Below are 14,774 nucleotides of genomic sequence, written 5' to 3' on the forward strand. Positions count from 1 at the left end.
AGTAATGTACTCATTGTCATTACATAGCAGTTGGTAGAAAAAGAAGGTAGTTTTTTGTTTGTTCTGGCTTGCATGTCTGTTGTTTGTACCCACAGCATCTTGTTTTTACAAATGATGCATGTTGTGTTTTTTTTGGTTTAGGTTATAGTTGTTTTCATTACCCTTTTCTGTGGTATTGTCATCATTCTGTAAGCGACCCATAACACTGGCTTTTGACAAGATAGAAATCAGCCACCCATTACTGCTGTGCAAGGCAGCCTCAGCAAAGACAGTTTCTGATAGGCCTTTGCTTTTATCTCTAAGGGGGTGAGGGAACATCATCTTTTACTGCACAGCTTCTAAGGATGAAGTGATTAAATTCCTTTGAGCTGTATTTCCAAATAGCTACATATCTCAGAATGATCCACAACAGCACCCTTTTATATTTTTTTACACTGAAATTGTTAATCTTGCAGTTGTCTCTCTTGAAACAAGCAGGCAGTCAGCAGCCAGGCTAAATTAAACAGGTGCTGGATGTGATGTCCTGCATTCCCAACAAACATTTTAGGAACCCAGAACAACATAGGAAAAAAATATTCAAAAAAGAGTGATGTGCTTCCTTGAGATACAGTATGAGGGGTGCGGTTTCATCAGTTCAAATATTTAATTGCAAGATTATGCAGGCTCTCCCTTTCAATCCTGTACCGGTGTTGTGGTGATACCTGTGATTCTTGTGAAAAGACCTCTCTTTTGTAATTCCCATTTGCTATTTCTTTAATCAGGAGGAGCGCCGTGTCGCGTATGTGGGCAGGCTCAGGTCTGACATAACCCGCACAGAGCTGAAGCACCGCTTTGAAGTTTTTGGCGAAATCGAAGAGTGTACAGTAAATCTGAGAGATGACGGGTAAGACTGGGGCATAACAATTATTCTGATGTTAAGAAGTAAAAGGAATTAACCAAAGTAGTTAATTTACGTATTTCTCCCTGTCGGCTGGTAATTAACCTTGGCAGGATGCTTTTGTTCACAGAGCCAGAGCTTCACTGGCTGCCACGTGAGGCAATGTTAACAATGCAAACTGCATAAAAAAAGCAATGTTTCATCTTGCAGGAGAGGCAGCCCTGTGGTTTAAATATTATTCAAAGTATTAAATAATTAATTTAGAAAAGTTTACTGCTGTGTAAATGTAGTTGCGTATAGTAACAGTATAGTGAAAGCATATTAAAACACATTAAACTTGTAACTATGGTAAAGTACAGTAAAGACAATGGCTGGCCATGGTAAAGTGCATTAAAGGCATCGTAAAAGCATGGGGAACTCAAATACAATGCAAATATAATTTTATTTCCTAATGTGAGAATCCAGAAAATTGTACTAGATATTACCATTGAGGGCACTGTGGTTGCATAACACTTAAATATTAAATCTACTTTTTGTCTTTATTTTCAGGGACAATTTTGGTTTCATCACCTACCGCTATACTTGTGATGCCTTCGCTGCCCTTGAAAATGGACACACCTTACGCAGGTCAAATGAACCTCAGTTTGAGTTGTGCTTCGGGGGACGCAAGCAGTTCTGCAAATCTAATTATACAGACTTAGGTAAGAATCATTACTGTACTAATTTGTACAATAGGTTTGCTTAACAGTAATAATGAATTTTGGATGAGGAATGATGTACTTGTATAAATTTCTCTGCTCCGTTCCTAAACAGACCAGAGTGGGATGGGAGGAAGTCTTCTTACTTCGTTCATTAATATTCATATAATGTACAAAAGAGTACTTTGCACATTGATTTGAGGGGTGAGAAAGAACTGTTGTCCTGAGACGTAAAGTCAACATGCTGGAAAGAGACCACAGACAAAATGTCCTTGTGTACATGCAGCCTTGAATTGTGAATGGATTCTTATATGTTTCCTGATCTCTCTCTCGCTCTCTCTCGCTCTCGCTCTCGCTCTCGCTCTCTCTCTCTCTCTCTCTCTCTCTCTCTCTCTCTCTCTCTCTCTCTCTCTTGTTTTTCTTCTTTTACTCTAAATATTTTATGAGAGGGTAACAGTGTTGCTCAGAGGTTAGAGTTGAGTACCAGGACTGTAAGCCAGGATGTCATTGTGGCAAATCCAATATCAGTATTTTTGTTAGCTTTAGCCTCCCTTCCATTGCTGTGTTGCTGTACTACTGGAAGTAAGCCCACTGCAGTGTACACCTCTCTTTGTTACCAGTTTTACTGTGCGTCTAACCCGAAAACGATGTTCAGCAGAGCACGTGGCTCTGTAGCAGCCGTATATATACATTTCTTTTTTTCACTTCCCTAAATGGCCAAACAAGGTGATCCAACTTCACTGCACACATAAAGGTGACACTCAAGGGTCAGAATGAATATGCCATAGTTCAGTGCACAGCCTCTACACTAAATAATTGGCAAAATGGAAGCTCTTCAATACATAATGCCAATGATGAAAACATGAAAAATGGGAAGTCATTTGTTCCAACACTCTTCACAATGAGTTAATTAAAAAGAGGACAGGAAAGACTGTTTGAAGTGCTGACAGCTATTGTTTAATGTGGTGAAGAGGGCAAACGTTATCCTGGGGCTTTGAAGGACAGTGTCTTGTTTTTTAGCAATGAAGTCATTAAATGTTATTCATTAAACTATAAATGAGCTGAAGATGCAATGGTTGCTTGCAAGAGAAACCATTAATTATCAATCTATATTTTAGATACGGTGCTCTTTTTTTCCTGTGAAAGAGACACACAAATACCTTCAAGTAATGTTTCAGTGGTTTGTGTTTTTAATTCAAAAGGAGTGGTGACTGAAAGCAATGTGGTTATCTAAGGTTTTCTAGAGATTATCACTCTCATCTGTAAAGCAGACATCCAGAAGATACAATACATAGTTAAAAGTACAGGTAGTTGTGGCAGTAACTGAAGGAGACATACTGTACAGTATAGCCAGATTTGTGATATGATAGTGCTACTTGGAAGTCAGGAAGGGCAACATATCAATAGCTGTGCTCTCATCTTTCAGAGCTTATCCAATATAAAAACTGGGCTTGTATTTTGGGGTTAGAAGGTTACTCAGCAAGGCCAGCATGTATAAAAGTATATTAATGTGCATTATGTTGGAGTACTGTGATGTTGCTCTTCATAACCAATACAGTAAAATGCTATTGGTCAAGTCTGACTACACTTCTACTATTGCACTGTTCATTTTGCTCCGCGGCTGAAATCACACAGACTGCCCTTTATGCTTTCAGTACAATACACAGTACTTTATTTTGAGTTCTGTGTGCAGGTATTTCATCCTTCACAGAGCGCAGCGTGACACCCCACACCCGTCGGCTGTTGTCTCAGATCTCTCTTATATGCCAAGGCCGTTCCATTTCTCATGCTTGCTAAGTGTGCTTTTGCCTGCTTGGCACCCCATTTGTGGAAACGTCTGCTAAAGAAGATAAGACAGTGTTATTTATTATCAGCATTCAAATCAAAATGTATGGTTCACAATTTACAATTTGTCATGTGTTGTATATATGTCAAAAGTGTCTTCCTGTGCAGTTCTGAATCATTTAAAATATGTATCTAATGCACAATGCAGAAGTACAAAAAAATAGCAATAATTATCATGATGATAAAAATGAAATGCCGTACACCATTTACAATCCTTTCTTTCTTAGTTTCTGGTTGTGGTTGTGTTACCTACTGAATATATCCCGGTCTCCACAGTTTAGATCCAAGTAAATCAGACCCATATATATATATATATATATATATATATATATATATATATATATATATATATATATATATATATATATATATATATATATATACAGTACTGTGCAAAAGTTTTAGACAGGTGTGAAAAAATGCTGTAAAGTAAGAATGCTTTCAAAAATAGACATGTTAATAGATTATATTTATCAATTAACTAAATGCAAAGTGAGGGAACAGAAGAAAAATCTAAATCAAATCCATATTTGGTGTGACCACCCTTTGCCTTCAAACAGCATCAATTCTTCTAGGTACACTTGCACAAAGTCAGGGATTTTGTAGGCATATAGTCAGGTGTATGATTAAACAATTATACCAAACAGGTGCTAATGATCATCAATTCAATATGTAGGTTGAAACACAATCATTAACTGAAACAGAAACAGCTGTGTAGGAGGAATAAAACTGGGTGAGGAACAGCCAAACTCAGCTAACAAGGTGAGGTGCTGAAGACAGTTTACTGTCAAAAGTCATACACCATGGCAAGACTGAGCACAGCAACAAGACACAAGGTAGTTATACTGCATCAGCAAGGTCTCTCCCAGGCAAACATTTCAAGGCAGACAGGGGTTTCCAGATGTGCTGTCCAAGCTCTTTTGAAGAAGCACAAAGAAACGGGCAACGTTGAGGACCGTAGACGCAGTGGTCGGCCAAGGAAACTTACTGCAGCAGATGAAAGACACATCATGCTTACTTCCCTTTGCAATCGGAAGATGTCCAGCAGTGCCATCAGCTCAGAATTGGCAGAAAACAGTGGGACCCTGGTACACCTATCTACTTTCCAGAGAAGTCTGGTCAGAAGTGGCCTTCATGGGAGACTTGCGGCCAAAAAGCCATACCTCCGACGTGGAAACAAGGCCAAGCGACTCAACTATGCACAAAACACAGGAACTGGGGTGCAGAAAAATGGCAGCAGGTGCTCTGGACTGATGAGTCAAAATTTGAAATATTTGGCTGTAGCAGAAGGCAGTTTGTTCGCCGAAGGGCTGGAGAGCGGTACACGAATGAGTGTCTGCAGGCAACAGTGAAGCATGGTGGAGGTTCCTTGCAAGTTTGGGGCTGCATTTCTGCAAATGAAGTTGGGGATTTGGTCAGAATTAATGGTCTCCTCAGTGCTGAGAAGTACAGGCAGATACTTATCCATCATGCAATACCATCAGGGAGGCATCTGATTGGCCCCAAATTTATTCTGCAGCATTACAACGACCCCAAACATACAGCGAGAGTCATTAAGAACTATCTTCAGCGTAAAGAAGAACAAGGAGCCCTGGAAGTGATGGTATGGCCCCCACAGAGCCCTGATCTCAACATCATCGAGTCTGTCTGGGATTACATGAAGAGAGAGAAGCAACTGAGGCTGCCTAAATCCACAGAAGAACTGTGGTTAGTTCTCCAAGATGTTTGGGCCAACCTGCCTGCCGAGTTCCTTCAAAAACTGTGTGCAAGTGTACCTAGAAGAATTGATGCTGTTTTGAAGGCAAAGGGTGGTCACACCAAATATTGATTTGATGTAGATTTTTCTTCTGTTCACTCACTTTGCATTTAGTTAATTGATAAATATAATCTATTAACATGTCTATTTTTGAAAGCATTCTTACTTTACAGCATTTTTTCACACCTGCCTAAAACTTTTGCATAGTACTCTATATACAGACATGCTCAAATGTGTTGGTACCCCTCCACAAAAAACGAAGAATGCACAATTTTCTCTGAAATAACTTGAAACTGACAAAAGTAATTGGCATCCACCATTGTTTATTCCATATTTAATAGAAATCAGACTTTGCTTTTGATTTTTTATTCAACATAATATTGTAAATAACAAAACAAATGAAAATGGCATGGACAAAAATGATGGGACCGCTAACCTAATATTTTGTTGCACAACCTTTAGAGGCAATCACTGCAATCAAACGTTTTCTGTAGCTCTCAATGAGACTTCTGCACCTGTTAACACGTAGTTTGGCCCACTCTTCCTGAGCAAACTGCTCCAGCTGTCTCAGGTCTGATGGGTGCCTTCTCCAGACTGCAAGTTTCAGCTCTTTCCATAGATGTTCGATAGGATTCAGATCAGGACTCATAGAAGGCCACTTCAGAGTAGTCCAATGTTTTGTTCTTATCCATTCTTTGGTGCTTTTAGCTGTGTGTTTTGGGTCATTATCCTGTTGGAGGACCCATGACCTGCGACTGAGACAGAGCTTTCTGACACTGGGCAGTACGTTTCGCTCCAGAATGCCTTGATAGTCTTGAGATTTCATTGTGCCCTGCACAGATTCAAGGCACCCTGTGCCAGGCGCAGCAAAGCAGCCACAAAACATAACCGAGCCTCCTCCATGTTTTACTGTAGGTATGGTGTTCTTTTCTTTGAAAGCTTCATTTTTTCGTCTGTGAACATAGAGCTGATGTGACCTGCCAAAAAGCTCCAGTTTTGACTCATCTGTCCAAAGGACATTCTCCCAGAAGGATTGTGGCTTGTCAATATGCATTTTAGCAAATTCCAGTCTAGCTTTTTTATGTTTTTCTTTCAAAAGTGGAGTCCTCCTGGGTCTTCTTCCATGGAGCCCACTTTCGCTCAAAAAGCGACGGATGGTGCGATCAGAAACTGACGTACCTTCACCTTGGAGTTCAGCTTGTATCTCTTTGGCAGTTATCCTTGGTTCTTTTTCTACCATTCGTGCTATCCTTCTGCTCACTCTGGGGTCGATTTTCCTCTTGCAGCCGCGCCCAGGGAGGTTGGCTACAGTTCCATGAACCTTAAACTTCTTAATAATATTTGCAACTGTTGTCACAGGAACATCAAGCTGCTTGGAGATGGTCTTGTAGCCTTTACCTTTACCATGCCTGTCTATTATTTTCTTTCTGATCTCCTCAGACAACTCTCTCCTTTGCTTTCTCTGGTCCATGTTCAGTGTGGTGCACACAATGATACCAAACAGCACAGTGACTACTTTTCTCCATTTAAATAGGCTGAATGACTGATTACAAGATTGGAGACATGTGTGATACTAATTAAAGAAACTAATTAGTTTGAAATATCACTATAATCCAATTATTTATTATCTTTTCTAAGGGGTACCAACAAATGTGTCCAGGCCATTTTAGAATATCTTTGTAGAATAAGCAATAATTCATCTATTTTCACAGCTTCTTTGCTTTATTCTATAACATACCAAAGGCATGCAAGTATACATGATAAAATAGCTTTTAATTTCATCACTTTTCAGGAGGAATGAAGCATTATTTCAATGAGTTGTAAGGGTACCAACAAATTTGAGCACCTCTGTGTATATATATATATATATATATATATATATATATATATATATATATATATATATATAGGTAGATAGATAGATAGATATATCACACAACCATTGTGGTTTGTTAATTAACATAATTATTAATTAAAATATTACCTCTCTTAAACCAATGCTAAGACCTAGTTAAACAATTTCAGTTTACAAACTGTTAAGGAAATGAACTAGATTCTACTGTATTTCATGCAGTAGAGTGGGATATTATGTGTTTGCTCAGGCATGGCTACTGTACAGTGGTGCATTAAAGACAGTAAAAATAAAACCGTTATGACTGAAAACAAAAAAATCCATGTCCTCAATGAGTCATTGAATGGCTATAACCTGTACTAGAAAACAAAAACCTTCCTTCAAGGTAAAAAAAAAAAAAAAGTCTAATTTTATGACTAGAACACATTAGCATTTACTTTGCATTGGAACACAAATATTAGTGATTCAATGATGTACTGTGTTTGTTGGGCTGAACATGTGCTATTTTATTTTTAGATTCCCATTCTGATGACTTTGACCCAGCTTCCACTAAAAGCAAGTATGACTCCTTGGATTTTGACAGCTTGCTGAAGGAAGCACAGCGTAGCCTGCGTAGGTAACAAGCCCCAAACTTGCCATCGACAGAGGGATTCCTAATGCCTCATGGATGTTCTGTAATTCAGCAATGAGAGACTATCAGAAGTTTGGAACACTACGTATCGAAAAAATAAATAAATAACGTTTACATGAACATAGCTGTTGAAGAACTGAGAAGAAAGAGTATTGAACCAACAAAACTTCCTATCTGAACAGAGAACACAGTGCTTTGGAACATGAAAAATGTGGACTGAAGGCCTTCCATGTTCTACAAACGAACAGCTTTTTTGACTTGTGAATATGTGCAGCTTGTTCAGTTGTGTTTTTTTTTTTTTCCTGATGTTTGGATGTGGTGTTACACTATTAATAAGAGTTGGGAATACATAACTGGGGTGATTCAGATATCTATATTTACTACATTGTGCAAAAATGTAGTTACATATTTACAGATGTTAAATGGAATTTTTTATTTTATTTTGTGTACATATCTGACAAAGTTCTTTATTTGTTACAGCTATGCACTGTAAAATGCAGCCTTCTTTTCAATGATGCTGACATTTTCTTAATCAAGAATGTTCAACTGTAGTTATTACGATGATAGTGATGACGATGGTGACCTGAGACACTTATTGTACCCAAACATGTTTAGAAATACAGATGCTCTGATCTGATTGTATAAATATGCGTGTGTGGATCTGGGGAGCACATGAACTCCTTCTTTTCTTTTATTTCATATGTCAAGGCTGTTGTTACCCATGTCTGCTGGAGTTTGTGTACGTATTTTCTCTGTTGCATAGTCAGTGCTCTACCACATATTGTAAAAATACATATTGTAAAATACATATCTATCTATCTATCTATCTATCTATCTATGTCTGTCTGTCTCTATCTATCTATCAGCTTAGGGAACTGTAACATATTCAGTGATCACTTTATTTATTTTTTTTCCACTATGCATTGCCCTCTTCTGTGGCATATACCTGTTATTGGTAATCATTTTTTTTTTCTCAGCCCTATTTATCAATATTTATTTTTACAAAAAAAAATTTGTACGTTTTAAAACATGCATAACCTGCATTATATTAAACTATTTATTCTGTTAATTATTTAATTAAATATTTAATCAAGGAGGGGGAAAAAAAACATGTATGCATACAAGTTAAGCATAGTGTTCCTTTTATGCCTTTTTGTTTTATAGATGATCAAATCATAAGTTAACCTAGCTGGATACAACTGCATTTGTTCTGTTCAGAGTTCACTGTCTATAGCTGTCACAGTTTGCTTTATTTTGGATCCTGATTTGTGTTATTGTTTATTTAGATACATTTTTAACAGTCATAAAGCAATAAATACAAGTTTTGACCTTGTTGTACTAGTATACTCCTCAATCACTGCTCTTGCTGTTGTTTTGTAGATAACAACGCCGGTATTTTAACTTGCTTCAATATGTGAATGCCAAACAAAGGTTTACAATTTTCTTTCCTGGATTTTTAAATCTTCTCTTTGATGTAATAATAATAATAACAATGAAAGAAAAAGAAAAAAAAAACAAAGCAATAAATTATTTTTTAAAAATCACATTTTAACTTATTACGTTGTGTGTATCTGGACCGGACGCATTACCCAGTTTGCTCGCCAAAACATGTTAGGAGTTTATTCCAATTTGTTTTAGCACAATGTCCTTTTAATAATGTTTGACAGATAGTCTAGGTGTCTGTGTCAGCATTTTACACTGTAGTTAATATTCATGTTGTCTTTCCTTTCATAGCAAAAAATATATGAGATTGAATATTTTGGAAGATTAAGTATTCCCTAATATAGATGCTCAATCCTCTTTAAAATACTGAATTCACCTGCTGATGGTTGCACTAAATTAACCATACCAGTGATCCATTCCTTTCACAACCCTAAACTAAATTGTGTATCCTTTGGTGTCTGGAATTTACTTGCAGTGATGTCTGGATATCAAAGTACCCTTTTAGTGTTTGACAAAAGGCAGCCTACAATGATGTCCCGTTGATTGTGCTTCCTTATTGCACTTAGCGTTCAGGTTATGAGAAAGCTAGATTTACATCAAAAGTTCTGGAAAACCTCTGGACAAAAGCTTATTGATCACTGTATACTTTTCATGAAGTCAGCCTGTGTAGATGAAAGCTCTTTATTTCAGGTTATACAAGACAACCCCCAGTAAAATAATATGAATACCTTCTTTTTTTGTCCTGTCTGGAGCTTGGGTAATGGTGTCCTGTCCCATTTGATAGCTGTGGCTTTAATCATTGTAATATAAAATCTGCTTTGTAAATTGCCTAGAGTAGCAATATAATATAACACTTGATGATTCAAGATTTTAACTGAGTGACAGACTTTTTAATAATGTCAAATACTGGAATATGGCACTGCTTTAACGTTTGTGGGTGAACGTCTTTATGTTATTAGGACTATACTGTGGGAGAGGGAGTGAGAGTTGTCTATTTGTGTCCTATCCAGGTTGCCTTTCATCCGCCAACTCTATACCAATACCTTTGTGGTTCTACCCATTGTATACAATTCTTGTGAATTTTTTTATGTGCAAGTCTCATCAGCCTCACCAAGCTAATAAAGGGAAACAGCTGTTTCAATGAATTTATCTCTATTGTGTTCATGATGTGCACAAAATTAATTCTGATTTGCAGTGTGTTCGGCGAAGTTTAGTGACGGACGTAGGGGACATGAAGAAACAATGTAATGCACTTGAATCCTTGTATTTGAATTAAGCAATAGAAAACACTCAATTGTACATTGTTGTAGATTGAAGTTTAGTGAAAGGTAATGTGGGACGAGACTGCAGGATGGGTCATTCAAACAAATGTACAGTAATCTGTCGTGTTACCGCCCTAGCCGTTTACCCGCCATGATCAACCTCTTCAGCAACGTTAGTTTATTATTGAACAGAGAAGATTAGTTCAGATATTGTAGATCCTACCAAAGTTTTCGTACACTGTGTTGTATGTGATCTGTGCACTGTCATTGCTGGTAGTTTCACATGAGCTGTACAGGGCATATCAACTTCAACCTCCGTCTCGCTCTCCTGCCTGTCACTCAGCAGCGAATGCACGCACCCACACAACAGATAGCGACCCTGTCACAAGCGTTAATACTCTGCATCTTTCTAAACAAGGGATTTAGGGGAGCTCGCTAATAAAAACTGAATCTCAAAACAATAATTGTATGAAATATAGTAATTGTTACAGCTGTGTATAATGGTATTTAAAACATGATTCATTCACATATACATATCCAGCCTTACTCTAGTCCCACCGCAGTTGGATATGCGACGGCTTACTGTATTTTCAAATGTATTAATTTAACCATTGAGATGTACGGCTCAAATTTCAAGGGGGTCCTGACAAAAGCAGGCAGCAAGAAATAACATTATAAAAATTATGGCAAAAAGAGGCAAATTATTCAAACAGGACAAAACGCTTAAACCAAATCTAAGAAACTAAAAGAAACATTTCACTCGCACACACCTGCCGCCGACCCTTCTGATGACATGTTAGTGTGGGCTACAAGTGCACTTAGGGTTCAATGTACAAACAATATCTACCAATCAGAAATAACGTACCTACCTGACTTTATTCTTATTCATTCATTTGAAAATCTGTAAAAACATACAATGCATGTTTGCTTTGCACAGACAAAACCATAGTATATTTTTGTTAAAAAAAAAAAAAGAAACAAAAAAAAAAGCTGATTGATAATGGGATTGTGACGGGGGACTGCCCCGTCTTTATGAACGTGGTTGGGACTGGCAGGGAGGGGGTTAAAATTCCTCCCTGCCAGGAAAACATGTGAGGATGTGGCTGGAGCCCTAATTGAATAATCAGCAATTATTGATTAATTGGGCTCCAGCCACAGGGGATAAAAGCCAGGGGAGAGGCCCTGGCTAAGGGGAGAGAGTTCTTGTTTTTGTGTGTGCTGTGGTTTTTGACCAGTGAAGGCAACGCCCAGCCTGGAAACTTTATTTGTAAGTTTTGTTTTGTGTTTATTTTGTGTTGGAAACCTTTTTGTTTGGCCCTTGTGCCTATTTATTTGATTATTTTTGTTTATTAAAAAGCTTTATTTTGAACTTCAAACTGTCTCTGAGTCTCAAGGTGGCGCTATCCCGTTTCTGACACCAACTGTGACAGGACTGGCAGAGGTTGAGACTCAGAGACAGTTTGAAGTTCAAAATAAAGCTTTTTAATAAACAAAAATAATCAAATAAATAGGCACAAGGGCCAAACAAAAAGGTTTCCAACACAAAATAAACACAAAACAAAACTTCAAATAAAGTTTCCAGGCTGGGCGTTGTCTTCACTGGTCAAAAACCACAGCACACACAAAAACACTTCTCCTCTTCTAGAACTCTCTCCCTTGGCTTTTATCCCCTGTGGCTGGAGCCCAATTAATCAATAATTGCTGATTATTCAATTAGGGCTCCAGCCACATTCTCACATTTTTTCCTGGCAGGGAGGAATTTTAACCCCCTCCCTGCCAGTCCCAACTACGTTCATAAAGACGGGGCAGTCCCCTGTCACAGGGATACATTAGGAGGCTGTGTGGTCCAGTGGTTAAAGTAAAGGGCTTGTAACCAGGCGGTCCCCGGTTCAAATCCCACCTCAGCCACTGACTCATTGTGTGACCCTGAGCAAGTCACTTAACCTCCTTGTGCTCCGTCTTTCGGGTGAGACGTAGTTGTAAGTGACTCTGCAGCTGATGCATAGTTCACACGCCCTTGTCTCTGTAAGTCGCCTTGGATAAAGGCGTCTGCTAAATAAACTAATAATAATAAATAAACTAATAATAATAATAATACACAAAAGTACAAAGAGCTAGGAGAGTTGTAACGAAGTTACAGTATGTATTTACAGTAATCCTCACTGAAAATGAAGATCTGAATCTCAGACTATCCTGTTAAAACAATAAATAAATGCAGCACATACTATTACATACTCACAATGGTAAATCACAATACTAATAATGCTTTTCTTAAATGAAGTGGAAAGCTGACTGAATAATGGCATAGCAAAGAATTTCAATTTAGTAGAAAGTAAGATTAGTACTGACTGAACAACTGTGTTCCTTCTGCACCTCTGCATGAATGGGCACATAGCTTCTGGCATTTTAAACCCATTAATGTGATTTTTAATGAGAAACCGGAACAGTCTCCACTTTATACATACATATCTTGACTTCTTAGCCATTGAACATGTTTGTGCATTTAAAATAGAGTCTTTTTTTAATTCTATTAATATTAATCTTTGTAAACTGAAACAAAAGCAATATATAAAGTTACACAGGAGGGGGGAGGGGGGGGCAAACATTTCTACCCGTTTTCAAATGATTTACTTGAAGAAATATCATAAGATACTACTGTAAAACGAACAGTTAGCTTAAATCCAAACATTTCTATAATACTTGTTCCATAGAGCGTTCAAAATTATGCGAAGTTAAAAAATGAGATGGAAAATTTGCAATGCTGTTCATAAAAGATACATTCATAAAATGTTTTAAAAAATAAATAAGGAGTCAACTTGGCTCTGTACTTGGGTACATTGCAGTCTGTACTTGGGTACATTTAAGAACACTGCATGTGAAAGATAAGAATGGAATTACAGTAGAGCTGCCAAATAGAATTTTGAAGTTGCTAAACTGACAACGTACAGCATATTGATCCATAATCATTGAACATGGTTTTAAGACAAAGAGTGCAATAAGAAGGACAGTCTGTGGAAATACCACCTTTGGAAAAGTTGTTTGAACTACCTAATATTTCTTGGCAAAACAAAGCCAAACCACACCTGCTGGAGTTCAATTGCTATGTGAAATCTTGCATTCAGTCTTGGGACCTGCAACCAGCAATGCTGACCAGTCTCTCTTATTTATTGTTTTTTCATGGACAACAATTACACAAGAACACAATGCAAACATGCTGGCAATCCTTGAGTAAAATTATTACATTGTGTATGAAGTCAGAAAAGATAAAGACTGTGGTGTAGCAAGCCCCATTCGCTGATTTAAGCAATGTATTTGAAGGACTGTTTTTTGAAGAGTTTCTAAATATTCACTCAGATTAAACGTGGTTTCGAAAAAATAAAAATACACTTCTAACACTCTCTAAAACAGTTCCAGCTTGTTATAATAAAAAAAAAGGATTAAAAATTATCCTTAAAATCTGGAAATTCAACTCATTGTTCACTAATTATAAAAATAATTATTCAATAGGCAACATATTTTAATAAGCAAAACATCTCTATGGATGGTATACTATATATGTTTGCATTTACTCCAAAAATGAGTTTCTGCAATGGTGACTTTCAAGATATGCAATGCTTCACCAGTCTTGGTAGTGATCATTAAAAAAAAAAACACATATTGCTGGTAATGAACTCATAACCTGCAGGAAATAATGACAAAGCCTGAATATTTGTCAGGTGAGAAAGGTATGTTTGGAAGCTGGCTGCCCAGAGCAAAAATATAATACCCATATATAATATACAGAATGTTAAATGCAAAATATATAAGAATAAGAAATGGTATACCAGAAGGTTTTAATGAGAGGATGAAACCTTTGACTACATAAAAGAAACATGCACATTCAATTTTTTAACAACGAAATTGAGTTTGGGTGTGTTTTTATTAACTGGATTCCTTCATGCCTTGACGAATGAACTATTGCTTTCATTTCTTCTATTATGAGGTCCTTCAAAACATGCCATTTGAAAGAAGCTAGAAGATGTTTGTTAGAAAATACAGTTACAGTACTTGCATGTGGTCTGTATTATTTGACATAGCACTATAAAAGTATTACCAACCAAGAGTTTTATTTATTTATATATATAAGTAATATATTTTATTACATCCACAGGTCTCGTTGTATGGATTGTGAGTTCAGAGGTCAAGTTAGTTATTGACCAGTCTGTAATAATGATTTACACCAGGCACGCATTAACCCGGCCTCACTGGGCCATTACTTTTGAACATCTACCCACTACTCAAAGACAGACATCCCCTTAAAATTAATAAACACTTAGAAGGAAATATTAACATATGTTTAAAGTGTATGATGAATAGAAGTTGCTGGGTCAACACAACTGGAAATTGAAATCCTTGCTATTTATCTAAATA

At 37.2% G+C, this 14,774-nt stretch overlaps 1 protein-coding gene across 6 annotated transcripts in view; it reads left to right on the forward strand.

Annotated features, from left to right (window-relative positions):
• The window catches only part of LOC117421442 (peroxisome proliferator-activated receptor gamma coactivator 1-alpha-like), a 276,291-nt gene extending 266,040 nt beyond the window's left edge, over positions 1–10,251 (forward strand). For all 6 annotated transcript variants that reach the window (XM_059032682.1, XM_059032678.1, XM_059032674.1 and 3 more), the window contains 3 exons: positions 762–883; positions 1,427–1,578; positions 7,545–10,251. In XM_059032682.1, coding sequence (XP_058888665.1) covers positions 762–883; positions 1,427–1,578; positions 7,545–7,648 — 378 coding nt within the window. In that variant the 3' untranslated portion in view covers positions 7,649–10,251. The remainder of the gene's footprint in view (positions 1–761; positions 884–1,426; positions 1,579–7,544) is intronic.
• Positions 10,252–14,774: the final 4,523 nt, after the last annotated feature.

Source organism: Acipenser ruthenus, chromosome 1 (assembly GCF_902713425.1).
Source record: "Acipenser ruthenus chromosome 1, fAciRut3.2 maternal haplotype, whole genome shotgun sequence".
NCBI lineage: Eukaryota > Metazoa > Chordata > Actinopteri > Acipenseriformes > Acipenseridae > Acipenser > Acipenser ruthenus.